The following is a 14,230-nucleotide window of genomic DNA, read 5'->3' as shown; positions in this document are numbered from 1 at the left end:
AATTGGCCGCAGAAGGCAGGACAAATAAGAATGGGTAGAAGTTGGAAATAAGCTTGATACCAGGAAAAACTTCCAAACAATTAAAGCCATCTAAAACTTAAGTTGCCTTGAGAAGTGGTGAGACCTTCTTCCTTGGAGGCCTTTACTTAAAAGGGCTGGATGACCACTTCTGAGGTATGTTATGGTGAGAATCCCTGTTGTGTATTGTTTGGATTAAATGGCTGCTAATAATCCTTCGCTTCCAGTATCCAATGCTTCTTCCCATTCCTTTTATGACTTTTGACATGAAAAAATTCTGAATTTTGCAGGAAATCTGAGAAAAAAAGTTATGGCAAATAATACCACACAGATACCCTGTCATTCACATGAAGCTAAAAAAAAAAGCTCAAGTACTAGAAACATTTGCAAATACTCTAAGAAAATGACTGTCATATTATATCATACTTACATAGAGTTGTGGAAATTCTATTTAAAATATCATAATGTTTTCCCATGTATGTTAGTTTTGTTCTGCATAAATATGTTCCTGCATTCTCAGCTGATGTATTTTTTATAAAGAGATCATATCTCACAGAAAAATATTTTTCTTTGTCTCCAATAGGTTTACATTCCTAAATACAAAAATTTATTTTGAGTAAGCAAGTATTTATTGAATAACTTCCAGTGGTTAGTATTACAGTAAGAATTGTGAGTGGCATAAAGGAAGTATTACAAAGAGTATTCCTGACCATAAGGAACACTTGTACATAAGACTGGACATTCTCTCCTTAAAACAGAGATATTAATACAACCCCCAGAAAAAGCTTCATGTTGCTTCTAATGAGGGACATGCTTATATAATCAAGAGCCAGGACAAAATAAAGCTTCAAAATTCAAGCTCATATCATGCAATCAATAGCCTCTAACAGAAAAGGAATGGGAAAAAAAGTACTTTGTTAAAGACTAAGGAGAATAGTGTAAATGAGAGCAGGAATGAAAACCCCAAAAGAAAGTCAGAAAGTTACTGGAGTAAAGTAGGCTATCACAGGAATTGAAAATAGGTATATGTCTATCTTAAGTTAGATATGTGAACTTAAATCACTTTAAAACTTACAATCCTCCAGAAGAATGAACAGCTAGAATATTATGCAGGGAGGCTAATTGGACAGTGAGGTGGTACAGTGTCTAGAGAACTAGGTTTGGACTTAGAAAGACTCAACTTCCTGAATTCAAAGATATTTAATAGCTGTGTTATCCTAGACAAGTCACTTAACCTTTTTGTTTTAATTTTTTCATCTGTTAGAATGCACTGGAGACAGAAATGGCAAATTATTGTAGTATCTTTGCCAAGAAAGCCACAAATGGGGTCACAATAAGTCAGATATGACTGAAAATGATTGAACAACAATAAGGAAGTCTCAGACTGAACCAAAATATGCTGAAAATCAACAAAAAAAAATAATGTGATGTAGAGAAAAATAATGTGATGTAGAGAAAAGAGATGAAATAATGTGATGTAGAGAAAAGAGAAGTCACAATGGAACTTGTGTTCCATATCTGCCACTAATATAGGAATGAACTGGATGATTTTGAGTCACTTCCTGCTTTTTGATTCTAAAACTTAAAAAGAAATAGGCACATTGAAGTCAAGGTGTCAAGGAATTGAAAAGAGCCATAGATTTGAAATCAGAAATGAATTTATGGCTTAGGTGTATGAATTTGATCAAGTCAGTTTCTCTGAGTTTCAGTTCCCTTATCTGTAAAATGAAGTTGATACCAGCATTGTGATTGATTATCCTGTGCAAATTGGGGGGGGGGAGAGGAACACTTCTTTATTAATCAATTTGAAAAAAGAAAAAATTGAAAGTACATCAAAATCAATGATAATTTCCTAAAGACATTATTTGTCACATTGAGGAGAATCAAAGATTATAGATAGAGCATGAGCCAGAAACCTTAGCCCTCCTTCCCAAAGGGAATGATATGGCAGTCAAAGACAATAATGGTCTAGAATGGGAACTCCTTTGTCAAAATTTTGTAGAGAAAGGTAGCAGAATATAATGAAAAGTATCATGTCATAAAATAATGAGAGGCAGTGGAGTAAAAAACAAATTATAAAGGAAGCTTGGCAAAAGAACCAATTAAGTTATCCCTAGGACATTAAGAATGGAACTGATAGGACATGAAAAGATAAAAAATGGAAACATATGCAACATTTTTTGTTACACATTCTCTTGCAATCCCCTATGTGCTATATAAGATAGTGAAAAGGCACCAAAGAAAACAAAGATGGGAAGAAGGGCTGGATTAGACCAAGTGTGCCTGCCTAAAAGACACCAGTGCTGGAAAAGATACAGTTTTGAGGATGTAATTCTTTTTTTTTTTTTTTTTTTTTTTTAGTTGTGTGAATCAGGAAAAGTTTTATTTTAGAAGGCAGCTCCTGAACAGAATTTATTTATTTATTTTTTTTTTTAAATTAATAATTTTTTATATATATATTTTTTATAATATTATCCCTTGTATTCATTTTTCCAAATTATCCCCCCCTCCCTCTATTCCCTCCCCCCGATGACAGGCAATCCCATACATTTTACATGTGTTACAATATAGTCTAGGTACAATACATGTGTGTGAATATCATTTTCTTGTTGCACAATAAACTTTAGATTCCGAAGGTACATGTAACCTGGGCAGACAGATATTAGTGCTAACAATTTACATTCACTTCCCAGTGTTTCTTCTCTGGGTGTAGCTACCTCTGTCCATCATTGATCAACTGGAAGTGAGTTGGTTTTTCTTTATGTTGAAGATTTCCACTTCCAGAGGATGTAATTCTTAAGAAAAATGAGGATTCATTCTCAAGGTTACTGAGAGAATGGAGGATAATAAAAACATGGGGAAAATTACTACCCCAAAAGATGACTAAGAGAATATGAATAAGTACTGACATATATCTACTTTTGCATATCTACAACATTTTAATGAGAATAACCAATACAAGTAATGAATGTTTCAGAAAGGAACACACAGCTTTTCACAAAAGGAGACCTACATCTTTATAGTCACACAATTGGCTGAGAGGCATAAAAATTATAAGCCCACTGTGTTTACTGTTTATTAACTATTCATAAGCTTTTGATTTGTCAGAGTAAACCAACATCTTATAAGATTCCTTTCTATCAAGATGTCTCCAATGCAACTACCAAATTATACTAAAACTTTGAAAGATTTACCAAGGCATTCCTACTCAATAATCCTTTATATAATCCTATAAATATACTAGGTTCAATGTTAATAATTAATGGATCATCAACCAAAGTTATCTTTTTAGTTCACTCAAAGTTTCTGCTACCATCATGGAAGTAGCCAAAAGAGTTTGGCTTAATTAATCACACAGGAAAAACTCTATGGAAAAAGTGACTTTTGTCAAGATTGGATTATACAATTAAAAAGACAGCCCCTAGCACTTGTCCATCAATATAAATATCATGGATACACAGTGCATACAGATAGTGAGGTGAAACCAGAAATAAAAGGCAGGGAGAAGCCTTTCTGACTTCAGATCTGGCACTCTATCCATAATACTTGTGTGTGTGGAGGGGAAATGGTTTTTATCTAGTATTCTGCTTCTCCCCTCCTTTCCTTCTTCATATATTATTATTGAAGGGAACAATAATATCTTCTTACTTTAATATGTCAATATATCTAGTACTTTCTTGATATAGAAACTCCTTTGAATTATACAGATCACATTGATCTCTACCCATTTTTTCCATGTAATTCTTGCTTAGGTCATATAAATCTGTAACAAGACTACATCAAATGTGCTGGCAGCATTCCCCCTAATGTCTCAACATTGCATGGAAAGTAACTAAATATTATATATGAATTAACATGTTATATTATTCTATACTAATGCTAACTAGCACACAAGCTATCCTTCACTTCCATTGTGACTCTTTTTCTTCCTCAGTCATTTATTTCTATCATAACATCATTTGTGTCATTTTTCTTCTGGAATTGCTCATTTCTCATTTATAATATGTTAAGATCTTCTCTCATCCACTCTGTATTTCTCCACTGACTTCTGAGTGATCTTCAACCTCAGTTCTTTGGAAAATGGATATTCCTTGTCTTACAGTCTAATCACCATACAATTAATAATGTTAAAATATATATTCCTTTGTTTCATTGACTATTGAGGTCCTTTTAAAAGACCTAGATATGTTTTCTAGAGATGATTAGGTGGCATGGTAGATATACTGCTGTGCCTGGAGTCAGGAAGACTCATTCTCCTGAGTACAAATCTGGCCTTGGACACTTATTAGCTGTGTGACCCTGAGCAAGTCTCTTATTCCTGTTTGCCCCAATTTCCTCATCTGTAATATGAGCTGAAGAAGCAAACCATTCCAATATCTTTGCCAAGAATGGGATCACAAAAAATTAGATATGACAAAAACTACCAAAATGATAAAAATCATTTTGGTCAATAAAAAGTGTTAATAACATTTACATTTTTAATCAATTTAGGAATTAAAAAGTGTTTGCCTTTCAATAATTTTGAAAGATAGTGGTGCATGTATTATTATTCACAATTTATAGATAGAGAAACTGAAGCTCAGAGATATTGAGTTGCCCAGGATCACACAGTTCCCAAGTGTTAATGTCAAGATTCAAACCCAAGTTTCTTGATTCAGAGAGTGATTTTTTTTTTCACTGCTTGAACCTGCTTAAATTTCCAAGGAAGAAAAATGTGGTTATTACCACATTATAGTTCATCTATAAAAAGAGCATTTGTTGCTTCAACTTTCTTCAAAATGATTTTGTCAAAATTACTCCACATTCTTATATCTTACAAAATATCTTACTTAAATGAGGGGGACATCTAAAAGCCTAATGTCTTATCAATGCTCATCGTAAGTAAAACTGGAATTCTTTAATATGACAAAGATCTCAGGTATTTGATGACAGGATCTCATGTGATCTTAAGGTTTTAAATCAATCTCCCCAGCAATCCTATCTCAAAACTTAAATTTCGTACTTGAAAAGAAGATGGAGTAGATATCAGAAAGAGAAAGACAATGAGAATATTAGTGCTTACCTTATACCACTGTATTGGGCTTAAAGTATTGTTTGGGAAGGTAATTATATGGCATGCAAGAATGCTAGTTGTCCCCATATGTAATGTTTGTTGGCTGTGATTATCTGCTAGCCCTGCTAGGTCTTTGCTGGAATCACCACACCAACCACTACTCCTATTTTGAACAGTTAGATTCACGAAGATATTTTGACAGCTACCTAAATCCCTGTAAGTAAAACAACAGAGTTATCACAAAATTCTTGAATCAGTCATAAGTGCCAACCAATCAATCAATAATTATTCAGTACCTAGCATGCAAAAGACACTGCAATTTTAAAAGATCTCTTGTTCAACAAGGTCATCTCTGCTACTCAGGATAATATTTGTCCAAATGATTGTTAGGGGCAAGATATTTTAAAACCCATTGTTGTTTTCTGAAACAAAGACTTCTTTAACCATTGGAAATAATCTGGTTTCTGATGTCATCACTCAACTAAACTGCCTTCTCCAAAAATACCAATGATCACTTAACTGCTAAATCTTCTGGCTTACCTCTACTCCCAATCCTCCTCTTTCTTTACTTTGTTGCAACATTTGAAGTGTTTGACCATCTTTTCTTCCTAAATATTCTCTTCTCTCCAGGTTTTTCAAGAAATAGGTTCCCCCCTCCCCCCGGCCTGGTTTTATTCCTACCAGTCTGACTCTTTGTCAAAAGTCTTCTTTGAAGAATCATCAACATCAAGCCCCCATTTCTATGAGCAAATTCTTTTCTGGGTCAGCTTTTATTCTCTCTCAACATTTGGTCTTTCTGGGTTATCTCTGCTTATACATTTGCTTATCTTTGTACTGGTGAATCAAGATCTATATATCTCGTTCTAGTTTTCTCTTGAGCTACAGTGCCACATTACCAACTGCCTAATGAATACTTTAAACTGGATGTCCAAAATACAACAAAATCCACAATTTCAAAAGAGAATTTCTTATCTCATTCCTTCTATTGACCCTTCCATTGACCTTCTCTATTTCTGTCAAGGAGACCATCACTTTCCCAGGTTTGCAACCTTGTGGAATCTTCAACTTGTCACTTTCCCTTCTTGGTCTTCATAATTGCTGAATGTTATCATTTTTGTCTCCATAGTTTCTCTCACATTTGTTTCTTTGTTTTTAGTTGCACAGCTACCACCCATTTGGGGTCCTCAGCAGTTCTCTTCTAAATTATTGCAAAGAGCTTCCTAATTGGGCCTTCTGCCTCCAGCCTCTTCTCTCTCTTTGCTGCCAAAAGGATTTTCCTAAGGCATAAATGTATGTGTCAAGTTCTCATTCAATTAATTCCAGTGGTTCCTTATTATTTCAAGAATCAAATATAAACTCCTCTGTTTGACATTTAAAGTCCCTTACAACCTGGCTCCAACTTATTTTTCTAACTCTATTAAATATTAATTCCTCTTTAAAGACACTCTATTTCAGTGAAACTATCCTTCCAACTTTTCTTCATACAAACAACCTCTTCCCTTGTCTTACTATGATAAAGGACATTAAAGAAACAATTGTTGTTTGTTGTGCCATTTTTCATTTGTGTCCCACTCTTCATAAACTCATTTGGGATTTTCTTGGTAAACATATTCATTTCCTTCTCTAGCTCAGATGAGGAAACTGAGGCAAACAGGGTTAAGAGACTTGTTCAGAGTCACATAGCTAGTAAACATCTGAGATCAGTTCAGGGATATGAGTCTTCCTAACATCAGGCTTGGCATTCTATTCACATACTACTTAGATGTTCCAAAAGAAACAATTATGCCACATGTTTTAGGGAAAATAAATTAGGAAAGCAATAGATTTGATTTTGTAAATTAAACATAGGTGGATTATTTAAAATGAGTTTTATTAAAAAAAAAAAAACTTTACTGTGGCTGTGATTTTGCTCTGGCTGACCCTCGCAGTTTAAATATATTCTTTTTTGAGAATCCAGATTGTCTGTCAAGCCTCAGGTCAAGAACTACTTCCTACATGAAATCTTTTCAGATCTCACAGCTTCTACTTCTTTCCCCTCAAAATAACCACATATCTATTTTGTATTTCTCCTGTGTAATAATAGAAACTGACACTAATGTTAGTCTCAGTTATCTTCAGCAACTGAGACAGATAAATAGAAAGAGAAAAAAAAGAAAGTGATTAATAGACACAGATTATATATACATATATGTATATAGATTATATAAGTAATATATACATATGTGTATGTGTGTTTATGTATATATGAAGGATGCAAATATTTTTCTCTTATGCTTCTCCTCCTTCTTCCTATGGTGTCACACAGAATTGAGTATGTTGCTTCATATATCAATATAACAATAATGGACTATTATTCCACCAGTGTCAGAATTAATGATTTACTATCTTCTTCTACTAATATAGTTATAACAGTCTCTAATTTGGAGGTAGAGGAGAGAGAGGTGGTCACATATTTGAAAACAAACAAACTTCAGTCAAGGAATTTGTTATGTTCCTGATAGTTTTTGTACAGCATGATAAATGTGGAAATATTATAGAAGAATTATGCATGCTTAATATATATCAAATTACTTGCTGTTTGGGGGAGACAATGAGGTAAGGGAGGGAGAAAAATTTAGAACACAAGGTTTTGCAAGGGTAGATGTTGAAAATTATTTTTGCATATGTTTTAAAAATATTTTTGTAAAAAAGAAAAAAAAGAACAAAAACAAAATAATTAAATGTTCAAACTCTACTTTAAAAAATTAATGCATGATTGAAATGGTATTTAAAGATAAAATTTATAAAATGTACTTATTATATTTTGTATATAATTAAGGAAGATACTTGCATTTAAAAGTAAAAAGGAAAATGAATTAGAGGAAAAGAAAAGGAAAACTACATAAAGAAAAAAGTTAGAAAGAAGGAAAGAGATAAAGTGGGGAAAGAAAGGAGAGGAAGAATATATAGACAAAAAAGATGAGAGAAGAAATTTATTTCTCTCTATTATAGTAGTTTGTAATTTGTAAATATTTCAGATGAGAAGAAAAAATAATAGAAATAGATTTAATAGATTCTGAAGTGAGCTTAATCATCATTACTATTAGTAAGTTAATTAGCTATTCAGTAGCATTATTTTGAGGGGGGGTTAAAACCCCTCTTATTTTTCTAAATTCTCACTTGGATGTACAGCAAACTTTACCTATCTCCAGTCTTCTGTAATCAAGTAGAGAATGAATCTGAATCTTATTCCTGTTCAAAATAATAAAATGTTCAAACTCTACTTTTAAAAATTAATGATATGATTGAAATGGTATTCAAAAGATAAAAGTTATAAATCTCAGGTCTATATGATAGGGTGACTATCTAGAGAACCTAATCCTACCTCTACAATCTTAATAGAGCTAATACTTTCATAGTTGTTAATCAAATGGTATATCTAACCCTTCTGATTGTGTGGCAGCCTATTGATAAAACAATCCTGAAACAATAAAAAGGTTAAAACCCAGCTAGTGGGGAAAAAAATAATCTCGAAATTTGAAGATTCATTTTCCTGAGCTGCAATTGAAAGTCCCTGTATGGAAGTAGGCAGTCGCTAAAATTACATAGTATATGAAAAACTATTGTTAGAAAAACCTTTTCATGTCCATAGAGTTCTTTTATCTCCTTTTCCTTTACTAACAATATCATTCCAGAAGGCTGAATGAAGGACAGGGATTGAAATCCTTGCTTCTAAGACCTAGACTTTAACAAGATAAAAACCAGTTCCCAGTAAGTATCTGGCTTCCAAAACTGAGAAAATGAATTTCATTATCATGTCTTTCTAATGATTCTCAAAACTACCCCTACTATCCAAAATTCTCGTTCAGCCATTAAAGTGATTTTCCTAAATTTGTGACCAAAGAAAAACTGGAGATCATTATTGATCACAAAATAGATAATTTTGATTATATTAAGTTAGAAAGTTTTTATACAAACAAAACAAGATTAGAAGTGAAGCTATAAACTGGGAAAACAACTGGTTCTGACAAGGACCTCATTTCTAAAGAATATAGAGAATTGACTCAAATTTATAAGCATTCAAGCCATTTTCCAATTGATAAATGGTCAAAGGATATGAACAGACAATTTTCAGATGAAATTGAAACCATCTCTAGTCAGAAATAGTCAGATCACTATTGATCAGAGAAATGCAAATTAAGACAACTCTGAGATACCACTACACACCTCTCAGATTGCCTGAGATGATAGAAAAAGATAATGACAAATATGTTGGACGTGATGTGGGAAAACTAGGACACTGATAAATTGGTAGAATTGTGAATGGATGCAACCATTCTGGAGAGCAATTTGAAACTAAGCCTAAAGAATTATCAAACTGTGCATATCTTTTGACCCAGCAGTGTTTCTTCTGAGCTTATATCCCAAAGAGATTTTAAAGGAAGGAAAGGGACCCTCATGTGCAAAAATATTCGTGACAGCCCTTTATGTAGTACAAGAAACTGGAAACTGAGTGAATTACTAGTTGGAGAATGGTTGAATAAGTTATAGTATATGAATACTATGGAATATTATTGTTCTATAAGAAAAGATAGGCAGGATGATTTCGGAGAGACTTGGAGAGACTCTCATTAACTGATGCTACGTGAAATGAGCAGAACCAGGAAATCATTGTACATGACAACAGCACTATTATATAATGATTAATTCTGATGATTTAGACCAGTTCCAATGGTGTTGTGATCAAAAGAGCTATTTATACTGAATGTGGCTCACAACATAGCTTCTTTATTCTTTTTGTTGTTGTTTATTTTATTCTCTTCATCATTTTCTTTTCTGGTTTGAATTGATTTTTTTGTACAGCAAGATAACTATAAATATGTATGCATATATTGCATTTAACATATATTTCTACCATGTTTAACATATGTTAGACTACTTGCCATCTAGGGGAAGAGAGGGGGGGAATTGGAACACAAGATTTTGCTAGGGCAAATGTTGCAGAACTATCTATGCATATTTTTTTTGAAAAATATTTTTAAAAATGAAAATCTTTAATAAAAAAAGTTATTTCCTAAAGCACAGGCTTCTACCATGTTATTTCTTTACTAAAAATAAACTTCAGTAGCTCTCTATTGCCTTCAGGATGAAATACAAAATCCTCTTCTTCATAATCTACTTCCCTCTTTTTTCATCTTCCTACACTTTATTCTCCAATCTTTGATTTAGTAACATTGGCTTTGATTTTTTATGAATAAGACGCTCCACTTCCTGGCTTTAGGCATTTTCTCTGGCTCTTTCCCATTCCTAGAATGCTGTTCTTTTTCATCTCTATCTATTGGTTTTTCTGTCTTCCTTAAGTCACAACTAAATCATATCTTTATAGGAAGTCTTTTAAAATTTCTCTTAACTTTAGTGCCTCCCCTGTGTTATTTCCTATTATTTTGCATATATTTTATTTGTTGATTGTCTCCCTTATTAGAGTATTAGAGCATCTTGAGGGCAGGGATTGTCTTTTGCTTTTTTTTTTTTTTTTTTTTTTTTGTGGCCCCAGCACTTAGTACAGAAGAAAATACTTATTATATCTAAGCCATAACATATATATATATGTATATGTTGAATACTTAATCTATGCCAGAACCTACTGGCATGCCAGTAGGTTCTGGCATAGATTAAGTATTCAATAAATGTTCAATAAATTTGACTGACCATGAGCATCAAAGAACAGCTACATTATTGGTTAAATTGACTTTTGGGATAGTCTGCAATGGAATCTAATAAAAAATTAATAGCATTGATTTTACAGAAAGCATATTCCAATTGCCAAAATGACAAACTCTTAGATATATAGCCAGTTTGTAAATTAGTGGTTGAATTCTCTTAGTATTTCAAGTTCTAGATCTTAGGATCTCAACTCAATCATATGACAATAAGAATAAGAATAAAACATTTATTATCTCATTTTCTTTATTTAAGTAGAGTATTCCTTTAACAAGATAAATACAGTATCATTTGAGTATATTTCTTTCTTTTAAAACTGCAAACTTACCTTATGACAAATTGATATATTCCTGAGTCTTCCAATGTCAAAGGAAAAAATAAAATTTGATCCAAATACTGGTGGACTCTGGAATTTCTGTCTGTAGTTATTGGAGTTATGTTAGAATTTTTATAGCAGGTCACATTTTCATGATTGTATTTCCCCTCTGTGATTGTATAAGAAAGAGCAAAAGGCTGTCCGGCCACAAAATGTTGACTTTCGGTGCTGACTTTGCATTTCTCTAATGGGAAAAGAAAAAAAAAAAAAAAAGGAAAAGTCGCTATAAAGAAAATTCTTCATTTTTTTTTTTATTCATTCTATAAATATTCGATCACCTTAGCTGCCTACAAGTGTTCTCTGGGAAATCGATGATGTGTGTTATTTGGTCTATGATCATTCAGAGCTAAAGTTAAATTTAAAGTAAATCTCTGAAAATAAGGATAGTATTCAGATTTGTAAAAGAAGTTTCAGTTAGTTACATAAGATCATGAAGCTCTTCAAAGATCTCAGATATATACCAATTACTTCTTCTCATTTCTATGCATTAACTTCCCATGGGAGTCTTTGACCTCTTTCAAATCTGGCTCAAAATTTCAAGCAATCTTTTTCTCTTCAACAATTCGGCATTTTGTTGTGTCAAATTCTAAAGCTTTCTTTTGTTTTATTTTCCTCACAAAATGGACTCCCCCAAATGCCAGAATATTTTAAAAGGCATTTTTGAGGTAGATTCCTTAATTTCTTGAAATCAATCACTTTTACTTTATACTTTCTTTAACTTTCTTCAAGATCACAAATATATTTATTCTACTTTTTTATTATTATAGGTTTTTTTATTGACAAAACATATTTGTGGGCAATTTTTCAACATTGACCCTTGCAAAACCTTCTATTCCAACTTTTTCTCTCCTTTCCCCCACCCTTCCCCCAGATGGCAGGTAGCCCCATGCATGTTAAATATGTTAAAGCATATGTTAAATACAATATATGTTGTATTCATCCTACTTAACCCCTTATGGGGTCTGACATGGTAGAATACTATTTTCATTCCTTTATGCCCAAGTACATTATAAATTTCATGCTACAACTTTCAACATGTGATCTGAAAGAGCTTTACTGACTTCATGTAATGTACATTAATAATATAATAATTAGCCTCATTATATCTAGACTTAAGTTCTGTTCATTTTGGTGAGTTAATAAAATAATTTGTAATAAAAACTCTAATATTAAGCATACTTTCTCTAATATAAAAGAATTCAAACCCAAGTTCTCTGATTCCAAATTCAAAGTGCTTTCCACTTCATTAACACTATAGGGGAACCAAGTCAGAGTGTAATGTCTTTATTGTAGGATCTGGAAACCTGGATTTAAATTCTTGCTTTATTTAGCATGTATATGACCTAAAACAGGCCTCTTGACAGAAGCCACCCATTCAGTGATTTAAGGATGGGTGAAGACTTCAGCTTAAAAAAGCTAAGGTCTCCCACTGCATCCAGGGTCATCTCTACTGGGCTTGATCCCTTATCTGGCCCCTGGACCCACGTGGTTCCAGAGGAGAAAGCCAGGCTGGAGAGCTTGCACAGCCTTCCTTCACTCAAATCATATCCAATTTGTTTGCATGTCTCCGCATCACCTTCTTGATATCATTATCTTGCAAAAGGAAAGACAAAGAACATTGACCTAAGACAAGTTTCCCAGACTGATTAGGCCTCAGTCTCCTCATCAGTATAATGAGTTGCTTGCATTAAAGGTTCTTTAAAGTGTCTTCTAACTTCAGATACTAGATCACCCTCACTTTTAGTAAGTGTGCTTCTCCAGTGTTCTAACTGATGGGGCTCTCTCTGCCGGGACAATGGCTGAAATCTTAGAGCTCAAAGAGGTGGAGAGATTCTGAAGGCAGGCTAAATTATTACTAAATTATACTTACCTGCTCTGGCAAAGTGAAGGAAAGCCAAGATGAAACCGGGTAGGAGCAGGGACAGAATCACCATACTGGGTTAGGGAGAGGACGGGCCTGCTTGAAAGCCAATTCTAGCAGCCTGGTGTCACGCAACTTTTCAAGGTTTAGAATCTCCACAAATAGCCAGAGTGAACGGGTGGGGCCCCAGAGATCCAATTAAGGCCGACAATGTTTGCAACTGGAAGAACGCTCAGTGTGCCTGGAAAAAAGATGTCCAGCAAAAGTTGGGCACAGCTCCCTCTCTTAGGAAACTCTAGGTCCAAGATGCTGCATGGTGCGTTAGGAGGGTTTCCACAAGTTTCCTTTCAAAATAAGCAAAAAGATTCCGCCTAGGTTTTCGTTCTCTTCACCTCTCTCCTTCCCGCTCCCTCCTTCCCCCCATCCCAGCCCTCAACATACATGCAAATCCTAATTAGGATCCTCACTTCTCGAGTGCCCGAGGATACCGGTTGGGCCCCCAGAAGCCCCACCCAACCAAAAATCGCTCAAACATCCTTCTTCGCTTCGCCCCAGGTTCCGGTATTTCTAGTTCCCCAAGAGATGTGAGTGCATATCCCAAACCTTCCCGTGGTTCTAATTCCCACGGATAGAAAATGAATATTGTGGGTGAGGGGAGGCGAGCTTCGTTCTCCCGGATGTATTCCCTCCTTCCTTGGCTTTCTGTTTCTTACTTTAGGAAACATCTGCCATCATTCACAGTTGAGCTAGAATCTTTGGAGCCTCGGAAAACAGCGTCTCCACAGAAAGGTCCTTACCCCAACGGGGGAAGGCTGTGCCAGAGCCTTCCCATCTCTAGCTCTCCTTCCCCCGGCTCCGAGTCCTCTCCTCACCCAATTCCGGCACCGCACTCAGGTTCCCCGCGTACACCGGAGGAAGCTGGTCCAGCTTCGTTCTATCCAGGAGTGCAGAACAGGTAGCAGCTCTCCGGGGGAGAGCTTGCAGGCCTCCCTGCTTGCTGCTTCCTCTTTTGTCGGTGAATAGAGGAGGAGCCAGAGCCTCTCCGGTGCTCCCTGCTTGCAGCTGGGTGTGACCGGACAAGATGGGACTAGGTATCTGAGGAGCGAATTTAGAATCTCAAATCACATTGTTCGGCTTAGACAAGAGCTGTCCAGGTATTGAAAGATTAGCTGGACAAAAAAAAAAAAAAAAAAAAAAAAAAAAAGACCGGCCAAGGATGAAA

The 14,230-nt window shown here is 34.6% G+C and overlaps 1 protein-coding gene across 2 annotated transcripts in view; it reads right to left on the bottom strand.

Moving 5' to 3' along the window:
* The window catches only part of IL1RL2 (interleukin 1 receptor like 2), a 37,285-nt gene extending 23,260 nt beyond the window's left edge, over nucleotides 1–14,025 (bottom strand). The window contains exons 1-5 of one of the 2 annotated variants that reach the window (XM_074299731.1): nucleotides 13,806–14,025; nucleotides 13,018–13,352; nucleotides 11,100–11,331; nucleotides 5,081–5,285; nucleotides 449–611 (exon numbers count right to left, since the gene is read on the bottom strand). In XM_074299731.1, coding sequence (XP_074155832.1) covers nucleotides 449–611; nucleotides 5,081–5,285; nucleotides 11,100–11,331; nucleotides 13,018–13,081 — 664 coding nt within the window. In that variant the 5' untranslated portion in view covers nucleotides 13,082–13,352; nucleotides 13,806–14,025. The remainder of the gene's footprint in view (nucleotides 1–448; nucleotides 612–5,080; nucleotides 5,286–11,099; nucleotides 11,332–13,017; nucleotides 13,353–13,805) is intronic. The other variant, XM_074299732.1, reaches the window with a different exon arrangement.
* Between the last annotated feature and the right edge of the window lie 205 nt (nucleotides 14,026–14,230).

The sequence above is a fragment of the Sminthopsis crassicaudata genome, chromosome 3 (assembly GCF_048593235.1).
Source record: "Sminthopsis crassicaudata isolate SCR6 chromosome 3, ASM4859323v1, whole genome shotgun sequence".
Classification (NCBI taxonomy): Eukaryota; Metazoa; Chordata; class Mammalia; order Dasyuromorphia; family Dasyuridae; genus Sminthopsis; species Sminthopsis crassicaudata.
This window is presented reverse-complemented; position numbering and strand designations above follow the sequence as displayed.